The sequence below is a fragment of the Ipomoea nil genome, unplaced genomic scaffold, assembly GCF_001879475.1.
Source record: "Ipomoea nil cultivar Tokyo-kokei standard unplaced genomic scaffold, Asagao_1.1 scaffold0684, whole genome shotgun sequence".
Lineage (NCBI taxonomy): Eukaryota > Viridiplantae > Streptophyta > Magnoliopsida > Solanales > Convolvulaceae > Ipomoea > Ipomoea nil.
The window spans coordinates 1,720,591-1,739,405 of NW_017617112.1; the positions used below are offsets into that span (position 1 = coordinate 1,720,591).

General features: G+C 35.8%; 2 protein-coding genes and 1 long non-coding RNA gene across 3 annotated transcripts; 2 read left to right on the forward strand and 1 right to left on the reverse strand.

Annotated features, from left to right (window-relative positions):
• The first annotated feature begins 1,357 nt into the window (after nt 1–1,357).
• On the forward strand, nt 1,358–4,479 carry LOC109175148 (cytochrome b561 and DOMON domain-containing protein At3g25290-like). Its single transcript, XM_019324402.1, has 3 exons — nt 1,358–2,023; nt 2,938–3,186; nt 4,062–4,479. Exons 1-3 carry the CDS (start codon nt 1,391–1,393, stop codon nt 4,329–4,331), a joined length of 1,152 nt encoding a protein of 383 aa, XP_019179947.1. The 5' UTR covers nt 1,358–1,390; the 3' UTR covers nt 4,332–4,479.
• Nucleotides 4,480–9,532: 5,053 nt separating this feature from the next.
• Nucleotides 9,533–10,121, forward strand: LOC109175149. Its single transcript, XR_002053249.1, has 3 exons — nt 9,533–9,560; nt 9,725–9,868; nt 9,967–10,121. It is a non-coding gene; the product is annotated as an uncharacterized LOC109175149 (long non-coding RNA).
• An 88-nt stretch (nt 10,122–10,209) lies between these two features.
• Nucleotides 10,210–13,983, reverse strand: LOC109175139 (protein FAR1-RELATED SEQUENCE 7-like). The gene is made up of 4 exons (XM_019324390.1): nt 13,893–13,983; nt 12,443–13,508; nt 11,163–12,168; nt 10,210–10,359 (listed from the first exon to the last, which is right to left on the reverse strand). The coding sequence occupies exons 1-4, from the start codon at nt 13,981–13,983 to the stop codon at nt 10,210–10,212; spliced, it is 2,313 nt and encodes a 770-aa protein (XP_019179935.1).
• Nucleotides 13,984–18,815: the final 4,832 nt, after the last annotated feature.

Below are 18,815 nucleotides of genomic sequence, written 5' to 3' on the forward strand. Positions count from 1 at the left end.
AACCATGTTTTGGAGATGTTCAATGTGCGTGGGGCTGGCACACAACCTTGACCAATAATCTCAGATGCAGATTATTAATTTTATGGGCAAGATTATAAATTTTGTGATCGACAATATTAGTAAAGTGGATCATATATCGTGATGGAATATATTTGAGATACCAAATATATGCATGGTATTTTCTTTACGAGGGCTAATATTTGTTACCCATCTTAACATTGGGCATGTGGCAATGGCAAGCACAATTCCTTGAATTTAATTTGATACGTTAGGAGACACAATTCCTTAAATTATTCCCTTTATTTAATTTATTAAATATAGAAATTTGAATGATCGTATTTAAACTGTATTTTTAATGCACAAATGATAAAGAAAATTTACAATCATTCATTATTGGTAGCATGCTTATATCTTCAACTTTTATTTGGACAATGAATAGCCCCTTAACTATTTTTTGTTCCAAATTTAGTCCTCTAGTTAAATATTAATTTAGTAAAACTTAAATTTAAAAGTAATAATGTAAAAATCGGCTCTTCACATTCCCATTAAGAGTTAATACTATTTTTTGTTATGAATTTATAGGTGACATTCAACTTTTAGTCTTCTTTTTTTTTTTTTTTTAATAACATCACCTTTGGTCCTAGTATTATTGTGGCATGACAATCTTTGGTCTTCTATCAACAAAACAATTTAAATGTCTTTAAATACAAGAGTATTTTTGTCTTCAATAATTATGAATTTAAAAAAATATATATAAAAAAATATAACGGGTCAACGCAGTTTGTATTAAAAAGATTAAAATGTCCTTATATTTATAGGTATTTCAACGATTTTATTGATGGAGGACCAAAGATGGTCATGCTACAATAATACTATGACCAAAGAGGGATGTTTTGATAATTTAAAAATAAAAAACCAAGGATAAAAAATGAAATTAAGTCTTCCCACTAATGATAAATCCAATGTATTAAATTTATGAATCCAATTTTCTCATCTCAATAACGAGTCAATGTTTACCTTATTACTTTTAAATTTAATGTTTGCTAAATAAATATTTAACTGAAGTACCAAATTTAAAACAAAATCAATAGTCAAGAGACCATTTATGGTACAATTAAAAATTGTCAAGTATGAAAATTGGTACATGTTAACAATTAAGCGAGTATTTATGCTGGAATTAACTCTTTTGCGAATCTTGATTTAATTTTTATTCCTTTAAAGTAAATTTTGTAACAAATTATGTACTAGGGGGGGAGACAACGCAAATACGCAATGAACGCATGCTTTAGCTTTTTGCAACAATAAAAAAGGAACAACAACATTTTCGTTTCCTCAATTCCTCCATTCTCCTCTCCTTCATCGTCCTCCAATTTCAACAATCACTCGTAAAATGTCGTCGCGGCTTCAACCTCGTCTGCTATTCTTCCTCTTCCTTGTCTCCTTAATCCTAAGACCTCAGCTATCATCTTCCGCTTCATGCACAAACCACAAGTTCTCGCGCAACAGATCGTACGAGAAATGCACCGACCTTCAGTACCTAAACTCGTACATACATTGGACCTATGATTCCGAGAAATCTCTGTTGCGTTTCGCGTTTCTCGCGCCGCCCGGCGCGCCGGAGGGGTGGGTTTCGTGGGCGATTAACCCGAACGGGACGGGAATGGTGGGGGCGCAGTCTCTGATCGCGTTCAAACGGCTCGACGGCTCCATGGCGGTGAAGACGTACAGCCTCAACTCCTATAGGGACATTCGAGAAGGGGAGCTTTCGTTCGAGGTTTCGGATATGGAGGGGGAGTATAGCGGTGGGGTGATGACGATTTTCGCGACGGTGAAGCTGCCGGAAGGGAGTGATGGTAACGTGAATCAGGTGTGGCAGGTCGGGAATAGTGTGGTGAATGGGGAATCGCCGGCGAAACATGAATTCCAGGAGGAGAATCTGAAGGCTTTGGGAAAGCTTGATCTGGTGAAAGGGGAGAGTTTTCGGGACGACGACAGTGGGAATTCCAAACTCCGGAATAAGAATGTAAGTTGAAGGCCGGACTTTAATTATATTCCCATTTCATGGTTGAGCCCGTGTATGTAAATAATAAATTTGGGGCTTTAATTTGCCGGACTAGGTCAAGTGGTAGACCACCTGCTGCCACTCAGCGGTAGAGTATGGGTTTGATTCACACCAGCATCTTAGAGTTAGGGTTCTCCAAGTTAGAGTTTGAGCTCTTGGCTTCCTAGATTAAAGATTAGGCTATCCAAAAGATTGACTAGGAGAGTGCGGCTCCCTGGATTGGAGAATGGGCTTCTGAAGAGACTAATTAGGAAACTGCTAGGGCACTCTTAGTAGGCTTTCTAGAAAACTTTTTTATTTTTTTACTATGTAGTACAAAAAAAATTAGGTGAATTTTTTACTTTCTTGTACATTAAAAGTTAGGCGGTAGATCCAACCTAGGGTTAGTAGGGTACGTAATATCAAATTGAGCATTCTAATAGGTATAGATTTTGCCGGGAAAAAGAAAATGTAAGGGAAGGGAAAAAGGGAAAAAAGAATAGTTGCAGATTAACACGTCCACCGAGACGTGTGGTGTGCACGCGTCTGGATTGGGTGCATTTTGGTGTTTTTCACGTGGTAAGCGGCACTTGTCTTTTTTTTTTTTTGGGCGGGTCCTACTTGGAAGACAAAAAGGTTCTTGTACAAGGACCCATTTCCTTCTCTCCTCCACACATAAGAGCATTACAACTTCAAAAACCTCCTTAAAAATCATTATTGTGGTTACCCTTATTATTAGATGAGACCCTTCATAAAGAAGACTAGCTCAAGCTTTTGTTATATGTTTGCATATTGTAATTGGACAAAATTTTGTTGACATAATTTCCTTGTTTTCATTATAATACTATCTATTCTATTATTAACATTTTTTGTTTTGGGTAAAATTGTGTGAACAGATACATGGAATACTGAACGTTGTGAGTTGGGGGATTTTGTTTCCAGTTGGAATAATAATGGCAAGGTATGTTAAGACATTTTCAGATCCTGCGTGGTTTTATGCTCATGTGACCTGCCAACTGTCTTCATACGTTGTTGGAGTTGGTGGTTGGGGAACTGGAATGAAGCTTGGGAGTCAATCCACTGGGATTGTGTACTCAATCCATAGGAACCTTGGAATTACCCTCTTCTGTTTTGCTACTCTCCAGGTACATCCATCTTTACCACCAATTTTAGGCTTAATTCATTTAATTAATTGGTATGTAAAAATTGTGTTAGGATATATATATATAATGAAATATTGATTATAATTATTTTCTCATACTTTTTTCATAATTTATTGGTATGGTCATTCCATTTATATTGTGATTCTTCAACGACACACATTTCACAATTGTTTTCTTTTACTATACATGCATAATGAATGGTGATTCATAATCATAATTATATATATATTTGTACATTTTATTCACTCTTTATAATTATTCATAACCTGTTCACCTTAATTAATTGACGTTAATAATATGAAATCAAATAATTAGAAGCAATCAGGAAAAATGTAATAATATAATTTTAAGAAAAAATGTAATACTTTAAATAAAAATGTAAAAGTATTATATTTTCTTCAAAAGTATTACAGTAACAAACATTTTATTCCTGATTTAGTATTATATTTTTCAAATAAGTATTACATTTTCATCTTGATCTGCCCTTTTTCACTAACAGGGATCCGTGCAGTGAGACAGTTTCACATAAGTTTTTGGTTTTGTTTGGTAAAATAGTTAGCATATTAGTCAATTTTAGCTTGTTTGACCACTATTAGCTGTTTGACTTGGTTAAACAATCAGTATAAGTATTTGATTAATTAGCTTTTTGTAACAGCTTATTGCTCCAAAACACTAAAATTCAAAAAGCTACTCAAAACAACTTTTTTGATCAGCTTTTAATTTTCAGAAAGTCATTTTGTATATAATCAGCTAACAGCTAATTTACCAAACAATCTTTCTACAATTAGCTAATGTTATCAACTAATCAAACTCACTAACCTAATCAGCTAACAACTAATTAATCTATATATGTTCAGGTATTTGCACTATTTCTACGGCCAAATAAGAATCACAAGTACAGATTGTACTGGAACATATACCACCAAGGGATAGGATATGGAGTGCTCATTCTTGGCATCATCAATGTGTTCAAAGGATTTGAGATACTGCAGCCACAAAGGAAATGGAAGGTGGCATATATCAGCTTGCTTTCAGTGCTTGGAGGAATTGCTCTTGTGTTAGAACTTGTCACATGGACTGTAGTTCTCAAGAGGAAGAAGATGATCAATGATGCTAATAATAATTGATCCACTTGTAGGAATTAACACCCATACTCACCTCCTAATTTGGGTTTATTTTCCTTCAATTATTTTTTACTGTAATGTAATTTTTATCTATACATTTTCCCCCAGCTTGTTGGGTTAAAAGTGTTGAAAAATTAACAAATGTCATGCGAGTAGTCATTTTGAGGCAATATTTTAAATGAGATCCACTTTCATTGGAATCAGGTAGGTCAAAATGGATTAGAATTCTCATAGTTCAGATGTTGAATTTCATATATTTATACACTCAAAATGGATAATAGATGAATGGAAATTTAATTTTTAAGTATACTTGTAAAGTTTAGAAAATAGAGTCTTGAAATGACTAATATAAATATATTTCAACATTTAAAGAGGTTTAAAAATTCCTATGAAATTTGACAGAAAAATACATTCTCTTTTTGGTGTAAGGTTCACCTGTTGCAGCCATGATTAATGTTACACATTGTGGCAAATCGATTTTGGCCTCTAATTCATTGCTCATGTTTGGTGTGTTTATTTTTTCATAATTAATCATGATTTCTTGAGAATCATCATTTGATTTCGATCACACATAATTTCTAAACTTCTTTCACTATATTAATAATTGTAATTGAATACGGGAACATAATATAGTTTTTAATAAAAAATAATTATCAAATTAAATGATATTTATTTTAGGATATGTTATTTGTATCCTCTTAGTATTTTGATTTTTGAAACTAGAACTTAAGTTTTAAATTTTATTATTAATATTATTATTAAAAATTACAATAATTTAACACTTTAACTAATAGTTGACCGAGACGAAAAATCTTCATCCCCACCTAATTTCCTGTGAAGACATGAATGAGAAATATTTTCAATTTCATACCAAGACGGAGACAAAGACTCGGAGAGTATACTCTCATCCCGCGCCGTTGTCATCCCTATTAAAATCTATTAACATACAATTCTCCTATGAAATGAGCTAGACCACCACTTTTGGCCCACAGGAGACCCATGAAATTTAAAAAAAAAAATGATTTAAGTTGTAAATACTCTATTTGATGTATGGCTATTATCCCACTTCTCCTAGTATAATGCTGCTAATATACAATTGTCCCTTTGTATACATATTTACGGTAAATATGCAATCGTTATACCATACACCACGTTGCACGTAGGTCTATGCGCTTACGTGCAAAATGGTGGCGTTTTAATATTACTCCGTTAGTGGATATTTGACGGGACGGGCGCCTCTCCGTCCGTCCAATCACATTTAAAATATATATATATATATATATATATATATATATATATATATATATATATATATATATATATATCAAACCTTTCTTCTTCACGAAGCCTTTCAATTACCACTCCCTGCAATTCAAATTAAAACGATCACATTTTTTCCGCGAACTACGCCAAAAACCGCAAAAACTTCACCACATTCTTCTGCAAAAGGGCATACAACATCGCAAAGTTACAAGTAAGCATAACTACTATTACTTCTCATTCTAAACATTCATGCTATTACTTCATTGTGTTAATACAGCAACGATACCTAGGGTTACATATTACTTAGACTTGTGTATATTCTGGTATAAGATTATGTACATTACTGTTTTCAGGTCCTATGCCTTATCATTGATAACCGCTATTTTTATACTCCATATTATGTGTATTCCTGATATATGTTATGTGTATTCATGGTATATGTTATGTGTATTCATTCATTATATTATGTACATTGGTGTTCTCAGTTGCTATACCTCATCATAGATAGTCATTATTCTTCTATTCCAAAATTATGTGTATCATGGTTATATGTTATGTGTATTTCTTCATAGCATTATGTACATTACACATTTGCATCCCTGCAAACTTCTCAATCCCAGTATATTGTCTGTCTGGTGTTAATATTAGTGTTACCTAATACTTAAAACTGTTATTATGTGTATTATGTTATTATGTCAACTAGGGTTACATATTACTTATACTTGTGTTTATTCTGATATAATATTAAGTACATTAATGTTCTCAGTTCCTATACCTCATCATAGATAACCATTTTTCTTATATTCAACATTATGTGTATCCTAGTTATATATTATGTGTATTCATTCATTAGATTATGTACATTGTATATTTGCACCCCTGTAAAATTCTCAATCCCAATCTACTGCCTGTTTGGTGTTAATATTAGTGTTACGTATTCCTTATATTTGTATTTATGTGTATTGTGTTGTTACAGATATGTCAACCCCTACACCCACTAATCCCCGGAGATCTCCCAGAAAAAGGAATGTTGCACCTACATCAACACCTACAACCACGTCTGATCCTACACTACTACAAATTGCCAGAGAGGGTAAACGAAAGAAAAATACCGCTGCTTCGTCAAAGGGTGCTGAAACATGTTCTGAATCACCAAATGTTGAAACCAGTACAAATGCCGGTGATGCCCCCAAACAGCCTGCTGCCAAAAAACAAAAGAAAACCCATGCCAGTGCAGCTGCTGAACCTGCCAAAAAACAAAAGAAAACCCATGCCAGTGCAGCTGCTGAACCTGCCAAAGCCCCAAAGAGCATAAGAAGTAATGAAAAACAGAAGAGGAGAAAACCAAGAAACAATGATTATTTATCTGTACGGACCTCCCCAAAGCAGCTCTGTGCACTCGTCAGTAGTCTGAGCCCAGAACAGCACCAAGCTGTTCGAGATATGGGATTTGGATCCCTTTTAAATGCAACACTGTCCTTGTGTGATTGTGAACTTCTGAGATACCTTCTAGAGCGCTTTGATGTTGGTAGATGCTCAATACTTCTGGAAGAGGAGGAGCTCCTTCTAGGAGATGATGATGTACAGAAAACACTTGGCATCCCCAGAGGCCAACAGACTGTTGTGGAGGCTGAAATAACAAACAAGGACCCACAGTTCACTGGCTTGGTTGCACTTTGGAGACAGCGGTGGAGAGTGAAGACAGGCACACCAACTACAAGCCAGATGCTGAATGGCATTATTGAGAGGCGTGATCATGGAGACATGTTCAAACGTGACTTCATAATCTATTTTGTTTCCACATTGATAAGAGGCTTCAAGAACATGTTCTACAACTACAGGCTCCTGTATTCACTGCAAGATGTCAGCAAGATCCAAGACTTCAACTGGTGTGCTTACACGATACGATCTCTTGTTGACACCACCACAACATGGAGGGGCAAACGTGATGCAGCCTTCACTGGTCCTGCAACTTTCCTGATGGTATGCACTCTGTATATTGACCTATAACCTTATGTGTATTCATGATATACATTATGTACATTGTAGACTATAATTATGTACATCTTTTAATAACTTTATGTGTATCCTACTCTGCCAACCTAAACATAAACTGATACTGATTTTGAATGGTTTATCTTCTTCTTCTTTTTTTTTTCTTTTTGTTTTGTTTCTCTATTTCAAGCTGGCATACCTAGACAAAGTGCAGGTTAGAGGAGAAATAGTCAGAAAGAGAATTCCCACAATCACTTCATGGACTTCAAGTGATTTGAGGGCAAGGGTCAAGGTTGAAAGAGACATAGGCGGCTTTGGAAAGGGCAAAGTCGTTGAATATATCCCAGATGCACATCAGCCACCACCTCCTCAACTGCCACTGCCCCGTGAACTGCCACAAGGTCAGGAAGTTGAAAAGGTCACCACCGCATTGAAAAAGATGACCACGAGCATTATGGAGTTCGGTGAGGTCATGGCAGGTGTTGGGGCAAACACCTCTGTTGTTGAGATTATAAAAAATGTGTTCAGCAACTTATCCGCCACTACCAACCTCACCCCAAGCCCGAATCCAACCCCACCGGAAAACTTACTGCGAGAGGATGATATCTACAACCAACCCAGTTTCTTGGATGCGGTTGTTGAACTTGAAGCGGCATTCCTGGCAACATTGAAGAACATGACAACTGCTGATATACCCGCACCAACTTTTAATCTCCTGACGCCAACTAGCCGTGATGCTACTCCCGAAGAGGCCCCAAGAAATGCAACTCCACCTGAAACAACACCACCTCCGCCCAAACCCACATCTGAACCCCGAGCAGCAACTCTATCAGCATCACCCACCACACCACCACCACAAACAACCGAAGGAAATACAGCAGCAGCAACACTTACCCCAATTGCAACACTCTTGGAGAATATCGTTGATGACATAGCTGATGGTTCACCCCAATCACTACCAGCAACTGAACAGAGAACTCCAGAACAAATTGAATTTGATAGGTAAAACTCACATATCACTTAACAATATCCTTATGTGCATTTATCCTTGTTAATTATTTAATCATGTTGTTATGCCTACTGCTTAACACATTAAAACATGTTCCTAATTACTTTTCTGTCTCGATAAAGCATCATTGCTGAATCTGAAGATGTCAATGTCCGGAAGAGGCCACAGCGAAAGTTCAAAAACCTCTCTCTGGCTTGTCGATCCCCGTACTGGACAAGCAACATTTCAAAGCTCAAGAATGTTTCCGCCAGGGAAAAACTGATCTCAGACTATGCATTCCTGCCATCAGATGAAACTGAGTACCCTTCTTAGTATGTATTTCATTTATAACTTGTTATAACATATGCTTTCAGTTGATATACCACATTATGTGTATTCATGATATATGTTATGTGTATTCATTCATAATATTATGTACAATGGTGTTCTCAATTGATATACCACATTATGTGTATTCCTGATATATGTTATGTGAATTCATTCATGATATTATGTACATTGGTGTATCCTAGTTATATGTTATGTGTATTACTTCATGACATTATATTACTTTAAATTGTGAAATGTTTATTTTGTAATATCAACTTGTTTTGTTTGTTTCCAGTGAAATGTTGTTTTCTGCCCATGATCTGTTTGCAACGAGGGAGGACATTGCAACATTGGCAAATGGACAACTAGCTACAAATATCCTGCAAATCTGGGCACACAGATTGACGGTGCTTGATATGAAAAGATCAATTGATCAACCAAAAAGGATCTTCTTCTCGGAAGCTGCTTACGTAAGTACACATCTAGAACTAACACATTTTTTAAAACAATGTACTATATGACACACAACCTCTTCTTTACAGATGACGCTTGAAAATGTTGAAATAAAAGCAAGGAATATGGATATAGGTGACTTCTGTGCAAATATTGACTACCAGTTGAGGGAGATTGCAATTGATATCACAGATGCAAGTCTTGTAAGTAAAACAAGTATATATATATATATATATATATATATATATATATATATATATATATATATATATATATATATATATATATATATATGAATTCTAAGATTATTGAATTGATGTCTGTATTTGACACAGTTTGTTAAATACCTTTTAATTATTCATTTCAGGTTTTCTTTACAATCTTGAGGCACAATCACTACTACTTGATGTGCTTTAACATCCCCAAGTCAAAACTTCAGATCATTGATAACAAGCTAATGCCCAAGGGAATACCAAATACGAACAGATATGAGAACTGCCCGGCTAAGTTGGTAAGATAAACTAATACTCCTATTAAATATCTATACCCTATAGTTTAATATTTACATTACTTAAATTAATTAAACACTGCAATTACTATAATGTGCAGAAAACAGCTTTCTACAAATACCTCCAATCGAAGAAAAACCCCCTTGCAAGAAAAGTGAAGAATATCGAAGCTGAGTGCATTCACATGCCATGGCAAGATGAAGAGAACACAACAGATTGTGGTGTGTATTGCATGCGCCACATGGAAACTTACAAAGGGACTGTAGTAGACAAATGGGAAACTGGTTTCGTAGGGGGTGATAGTGATGTAAGTAATAATCAACTTTGTTCTACATTACACATGTTATCTCTTGTTTCTTCTAATTTTAACATGTATCTTTTGTTTACTGTAGGCTGCTTTCATTACATCGCTTAGAGAAAAATATGCAGCAAACATCATCATGTGGAAGAAAAACGAATACATGGAAACAGTCATGCAATCAGCAAGGGACAACTACAAGAAAGAGAAGTGAAACTACTAACCACAATCTGTAAAAATCAGTTCTGCTAATCCAAACACATGGTTACTTGTATTTTTGGTTCAATTTCTAGAAGTTTCAGTTGATAAACAATTATCAGAAATTTGTATATGCTCCTTTTGGTAATCCAATCTAATGTTTACTTGTATTCTATATTTTTCATATTCCCCAATATGATTTTGTGCATAATCAATGCATATACTACACAAACTGTGAACTATCAAAAATTGTACATAATCATATGAAGTAATACACATAACCCATATAATGAATACACATAAACTTTCAAACAGTGCACATACTACTAAAAAAAGTCTAACAAATATTTTGTTTCTGCTAATATATATAATCAAACATCCTACTGAATGTAAACATGTACATAATACACATATGACCAAGCATATCATTTCCCTATATTGATAACTGCAAACCTAAAAAAGAAATGTACATAAATAAATAAAAGTAATTAACACAAATAAAAATGTACATAATCATATGAAGTAATACACATAAAGTATATAAGGAATACACATAAAGTATATAATTAATACACATAAACTTTTAAAACAGCACATATCATAATAAAAGTCTATTTTATTACTGCTGAGTTATGTGATTTAACATCGTTCTGTACGTGATACATATTACTACGATGATTAACACTAACATGTGCTTTAATTATCATCCATGCTTGACATTGTGCTAACGTGACAAAAACTAGAACCTCCGGAACTTGGGTGCACAAGATATCCATCGCATGCAATATTTAAAATATCACCATCAACTTGAGACTGAACAAGTGAACAGCAGATTTTATTTTGGAAGCAACCATATTTACAAGATGCTTCCGTCCCCTTGCTTTGTTATATTTCTTTGAAGTAACGCTGCTCACCCTCCTATTCCGCAACCCTTTCATCCGCCTAGTAGATGGATCCTTTATAACACCACTTGTCGATCCTATGTCACAATCTTCAAATAAACTGCCACCACATTCAGCTTCAAGTCTTCTCTTTGCATCTGCAATTGCTTCTTTACAAATCTTCCGTCCTTCGATATTTTCCTGACTATAAACAGCAAGCCTCTGAAATTTCCTAATGATTTCTAATAACCAAACAGAAGATGCACCATTACCACTATCAACTCTAGACATTATATCAACATTATCAACTTCAACAACTTTTTTAGTCCACCTCTTCAAAATATACTTCTCGGGGACTTCAGAAACACAATGCACATTTAGAATGCGTAAGCAATGACAACACAAAATCCCCAATTCAGTAAACAACTTGCAACTACATCCAATGTCCATTTGTCTACTGTTAAACACCACTTCATGCCTAATAATATCAACATCAGGCCTCCAGACATGATACTTATACACACCATCTTCCAACATCACACACTCTTGATAGCATGATCCACCTTTCAAAAATTGTTCTTCAAACAAATAGTATATCTCAATTGTATAAATTTCCCTAGCATGCAACAGAATCTTAACATTATCCATCACCATTGTGGGTACACCTTGTGAACACCGAACATCTTCCCCATTCTCTCTACTTCTCCACTCTGATATGACCCCAACAAAAGAGTTATAAAAATCACACAAACCAGATGTCTTGGACAACCTTCTAGAAATAGAGTGATTGGTGGTCTCACTCCTTTGAGAAGATAAAATCCCACCCGAAAAATAATCTTTATTAAAAGCAAGACACCATTTTTCTCTACACCCATACAACTTTTCAATCCAGTGATTATTGTGACATTTGTATGTTGTAACCATCCTGAAATAACATGCCATAGATATATTAAAGTAAACCTACAAGCATGTCAGTATATAACATACAGAACAGACTAATGTACATAATCTTATACATGAATACACATAAACTATCAAACAGATACACATAAACTTGATCCAGAAAAATAATTCTGTATTCTGTATAATATAATCTACAACTATTCATTCAATGATAATCCATATGTAAACTAATAATAAAAACAAACAAAAAAAAAAAAAAACAAAACAAAATAACGAAGCATACATCAGACACGTACCTCGTCCAGTAAAATTCAAACTCTGCCTCTGTATCCGTATACTTCAACAAGCAATTGAATATATCTAGGAAATCTTTTTGATTTCTTAACCCTTTAATGTGCTTCTTTGAGTTCTCGCCAATATGCCATATACATAGCCGATGTCGTGAACTTGGAAAAACTTGAACAATTGCAGCAGCCATAGCAGCACATTGATCAGTCATTATGCTTTGTGGACTTTTGTAATCCATAGATCTCAAAAATGTCTTAAACAACCATACAAATGACTCAATCTTCTCATTCATCAAAAAACCGCATCCAAACATAACATTCATGCAATGGTTATTCGTGCCAACAAAAGTTCCACAAATCATGTCATATTTGTTAGTACGATATGTTGTATCGTGAACTAGCAAATCCCCGAACAAATCATAGTCTCTCCTCATCCGTCCATCCCTCCAAAAAAAACTACACAACCTTGACTCCAAATCCACCTCAAAATCAAAGTAAAAATCCCTTTCACTTGACTGCCTCCGTTTGAATATTTCAATCAATGTGTTTGAATCGGTACCATCCAATCTGTTCAATGCATCGGTACATAGAGAGTTATATGCATCCCTACTTGTAAACCCAACAAGTGGTGATCCCCCTGATTGTGTTTTAAGGAATCTTACACCATCTGCAACAGACACACCACTGCTCTTCAAATCAGTAAGATATGATATATGATTCCTAGACACCATCCTATGTGACCTTAGAAGGTAACTCTTGCTTGGTGGAACCAATTCATGATTATGCAACTTCTCATGCTTCGAAACAATCCACATCCCATTCTCATGTAAATCGAATTGGACAAATGCACCACAACCTGTACGACCATCAATTTTAGAATAACACCCTTTTCCTGTACTCCTTTTAAATCCATCCTTCGAACAATGGAACATCTTCGTCTTCATTGTTTTTGTAGCAGAACTATATCTTTGCTTACCCCTCCTCACGCTAAAACCTACTCTAAAGGCATAATCATTATACATGTCATATGCTTCATCAACCGAACACACTGACATCCCTACCAAATCCTGATCAGCTGCAAATCACATACATTTTGACTACCCATACTGTTAATGTACATAATCCATATCTACAATACACATAAACATATGGCACAATACACATAATCATTAAAATACATAAAACCTATATCGCATACTGTTAATGTACATAATCCATAACTACAATACACATACACATATGGCACAATACACATAATCATAAAACCAAACAAATCAAACCATATAATACACGTACAACCTCACTGAAACAACAACTTCAAATCAAACCATACTAACATCCAAAACAACCACAATCAAACAGAAATTCTATATCAATTCTTATATAATTCAACAGCGAGTCCAATATATTCATCATACATCAAACACAAATACAAAATAAAATCTTAAAAATCAAATACCTGGATTAGCATCCTCTGTATCTACCACTCCAACAGGATCAGTTGTATGCTCTGTCTCCGCCACATCTTGCTGCGCAATCGAATTAGACATGGCTTCCATCCAACAATTGCAGAATACGACGCAAATCGAACAATCAGGTCGCTTTCGTGTTCTCTAATCCAATATGCATGATCGGCGCGACGACACCATGTCTTTAGAGCCGCTCTCTCACTTCCCTCTTCTTACCGTTTGACGGCGTTAACAGACTAATAAAAAAAATCCGTTACATAACAATTCCATACGGCGTCGTTTTGATGCTGGGCGTACATAGCTCTATACACCGGGGTGTATGGTATAAATTGCCGTAAATATGTTACCGGAGATATAATATTATAAGAATAGCGAATTGTTGTATTGCAAGTGTTTCAGTACAAAATGTTGAACGTGTCCCTCCTAGCTGAGGTGAGGTCCTATTTATATCAAGCCCTAACGGTAATGACATGATGAGACATAATGAGGAGCCATTATTTCTCTCTCTTCAATGTCACAGTAAATGACCCGTGGTAACGTTCCACCCATTAGTATTCTGCCCGTTGGGTTTCCATGTGGTGCCGGGTCAGGTACCCGTTGACAACCCGGGTCGGGTGCTGGCACCATTACTCTGTCACCAGCCCCCTACTCCCGAGTCTGGGATATTCTTGAGCTGGCTTGGGAGTAAAACTAAATTACTTCGACACTGCATGGAATTCTAGACAATCTAAAATATATGATTTTGTTTTCCAAATCATATATGATTGTAGTTTCCAAATCCTTCTCTGCTTCTAAAATATATGATGGTATTCTCTAAATCATTTTTGCTTCTAAATTATTTACTTTACTTTTTTTATCACGTACATTCATCCCATATAAACCTCAGCATTCAGAGCAGTTTGGACACCTCTCTACCAGCTCTTGTCACCACTTCTGTAAGTTCTCGCACTCTATTTTTATTATTAATTTTCTTTTCTCTTTTTTTTTTTTTTTTTTTTTTTTTGCTTGGCCGAGACGGGCTTCGGCCTAGACTGGCCGAGGTGCGTGCCTCGGCCGATTGTGGCCGAGGCGTGCGTGTAACACCACAATTTTCTAAAACCTTATAATTAAACGCTTAATTAACTTAAATAACACAACTAATCAATCACATTAACTTACTAAGCATCAAAACAAAGGGATGCCACCGCCACAATCACCGTACCCGGTGACTGCACAGGCTAAAAAGGTACTAACTATCTAGAACTTACTACATTAAATTAAACTTGGGGAAAAAATACCCAGGCGTCTATCACCAACAAAACAACAGGTGTCTACATCTATAATCTCAAAAACATCAATAATAAATCAGAGAGTTTAGACTAATAGCAACTAACTACACTAGTCTAACTCGAGCACTCTCAAAAGCTGGGCCCACCTGAAAGGGGTTTTACAAATAGACAAATAGAAAACACCCGTTAGCACGAAGCTAAGTATAACTCCACTCAACCCTATAAAATACTACAGTATATACTTTGAAAAAACATTTGTTCACATTCCAAAATTAAGCAATCTCAATCACTTAGACAAAACCTTAATATAAACCACAAAGCTTTCTATATGCTCACAACCTAAAATATCAAATAGGCATACTTCAACGATATCAAACCTAACAACATGCTCATCATACTTAACATAGCAAAACTCCACCCTGTATAACAACTCAAAAACAATCTCATGCTAACACATAAGCTTAACAAACAATCTCATGTTATCAACTTCTCATCATGCAATTAAGTGTAATCAAATATCCATTATATGATCTATCATGTACATATCATACACACTCGCACAAACATTCTCGATATGCAATCTCGTGCAATACTATACTCAAATGCAATAAGATGCTATAGAATAAATATACATAGATGTACATATACACTCGTTTGTAAATAGAATACTTTTCTGTGGAGGTTTCTTAGAGTCACAATGACTCGCTTTCTTTCTCTTGAGTCTCTTGACTCGATTTCTTTCTTGCTCAAACTTTCTCATACTTCTCGTTTCTCTTATTGTGCGAGGTAGGTACTCCGCCGCAGCGAAGCCCTATCGTACGGTGCAATCTCGTGCATCCACCACATCCGTAGCTACGGAACCTCTATCTCGTGGGGGGAGGTGGGACCTTCACACTCATGAATGGACCTAAACATGCTTGGAAATCTAGCCGGCTTAATACTCAACTCACCCACAGAACCACTCTCTTGGTTCTTAATCTTTCTTTCTTGTTTGCTTTCTCTGTGGAATCAGATATCATACTTTTAGTGTGCAAACCCCCTAACCAGGATTCCAAGCCTGGCGAGCAGTCTCCAACCTTGTAACGTGGGAATACACCGCGTTACATGATAAATCTGTTGAATCGCAATGTCCGTTACTTTACCTTTTACTCCGAAAGGACATAGTCCCAACGGGTCCTCCAAAACCTCACTTATATTGATAACATATATATCTCATGCAATTCCTCTACTTATGCAAACTTATGCACGTAACTTCTCAACAAATTCTCAATGCAACAAGATAATGACTTTCCACATGCTTATGAGTTTTGGAAAATAATACTTAGGCTCACGTTGGCCACTTATGCCCTTTTAAAACATGATATGCTTGGAATGCAATTTACTGTGCAACATACTTCAATTCTGTATTACTGTGAACTCTCAAAAGACACATAATCATGCTTGAAATTCATAATCTGACAAATAACCTCATCAAACACTTATCAATCATTCATCATGCATTTGGAACTCAACTACATCAACTTAGACTCATTCTCTAGATGATAACATTCAAGACTAACATGCTCTGTACACTTCAATACTTGGAATTTGACAAATAATCTCTATGAATCATAACATACACCTTAGGCATGCTTTTCTAACAAGACTTAATCAATTAATGATCATGCTTCTCAATTTAACAATCAAATAGTATCAAGCAGTTCACATAGGCAAAACCAAGTCTGATACTTCTCATTTTCAAACACCGAAACATTACTGTGACACAAATGCTTCACAAAATCTATCATATAATGCTCATTTCTAATCCAAATTCAACGAAATCAAAGTCCAAACGTGCGTCATGACAGCCCCAAGGTTCCGAGCCACAAGGGACCACGACTCCTGATCCGAAACAACATGTAGCTGAGCCACAAGGGCCTGGCCACTGCACAGACAAAATCAAACGGAGCTTACGGCGGGGCTAGAGGAGCCCCGTCGCCTAGGACCGCCTGGCGGCTGCCTAGGGTCGTCCCGTCACGGCTCTAGCCAGCGGCTCCCCTCGTGGGCCGTTGGCTAGGCCCGTGACTCTAGCTGGTGCGCACAGTGTTGTGCACCAGAGGCTTCTTCTTCACCTGTATAGCATTTTCAGACAAAAAATTCCATTTCCAAAACATCAACAACACATTATAAAATATCAGCAAGTCATCTAATAGCTCAAACACACAATATACTAGCATTTCTACACATTTTTATCTACATAACAGTGACTTCACAGAGTCAAAAAGATATTGGGAATCAATAGGGTTATACCTTTGTTGTTTCCTCTTCTTTCTCTTGTGTGCATTCTTCTTCATCTCTCTCTCTACTCAACTTCCACCACCATCACTTCCTAAACTCCTCAAACAAACCACATAAACAACACACAAGGAAAGAACCTCAGAGATTGAAACAAGAAGATGAAAACTAGAAGCAAAATGAGTGAATGAATGGATGAGAATGAGCTTGGGGAAACTTACTGTGATGTTTCTTTCTTCTAGCAGAGGACTCAGGGGAGGAGAGGCAAGGAAAGAGATCATGAAAACAAATGGATAGTGAGGCTTATAAAGGGTGCAAAACCGGATGATTCCCTATGATTGGTGGATGGCAAAGTTGTAAAAAGGACTTGGCAGAGAATGTTTCAGGCATTGTTTTGGATGGCTTGTGGTCCACCATACTCCATGGACCATGGACTAGATTTGCTATTTAAAATAGTTTGGGGTTGAAAGATAATTTTCTCAAAAATGTTTTCTAGTCAAACACTTGACTTAGGCTCCTCGGACTTCTCCTGGTTTCACTCAGATAGTTTTCTCGGTTTAAAACTTGGTACATGAAATACCCGAAAATTTAGAATTTTGGAATTAAAACTCTCGGTGTTGAATTTTTATTTAAAAAGTCACCCGAAATAATTTATTTAAACACCGTCCTTTTGCAAAAAAATTTAGGGAGTAAAAATGGTTATTTTGGAATTTCTTAAAATCGGATTTATAAAATTTTAAAAAATAGTGACAGATTTGTAGTTTGACAATTTTAATGAGGTTGTTTTCAACATTCAATCAAATAACACATCTAAATAAATGAAATAATGATAATTTATAAGTCATAACGTCATAATAATATTAAAATCAATAATTAATGAAAGACGACATCAGTCAAAATCAAACAAAATTGGTCAAAATCAGTCAAAATCGAACGAAATCGGTCAACTCGGCCGAGTTTGACCGTCCAGGTCGAGTTTGGCCGCCCAGGTGGCCGGCCAAGTTTTGGCCGCCTTTAGGCCAAAACGGCAAGGCTCGGTGCCGCCTAGCGCCTAGGTGCCTAGGCAGCCGAGTTTTGTAACCATGATTAATATTCTTTATTATTTAATTTTTTAATTTTAACTTATTAATTCAATTTTGGTCCTATGATTATGGGGGTCCTGTTAATTTCAGTCCACAACTTTCAAAAGTGTTAATTTAGTACTTGATTATGTAATTTTATCAATTTTGGTCAATTCGACCAAATTATATGTCAAATTTTGTCAAAAAATATTAATTAGCAAAATAATGAGGATATTTTTATTATTTCACATCTCATTTTTTTCTTCTCGGAGAGTCCATCTTTTCCGGAGATTCTTCCCTACCAAATTCT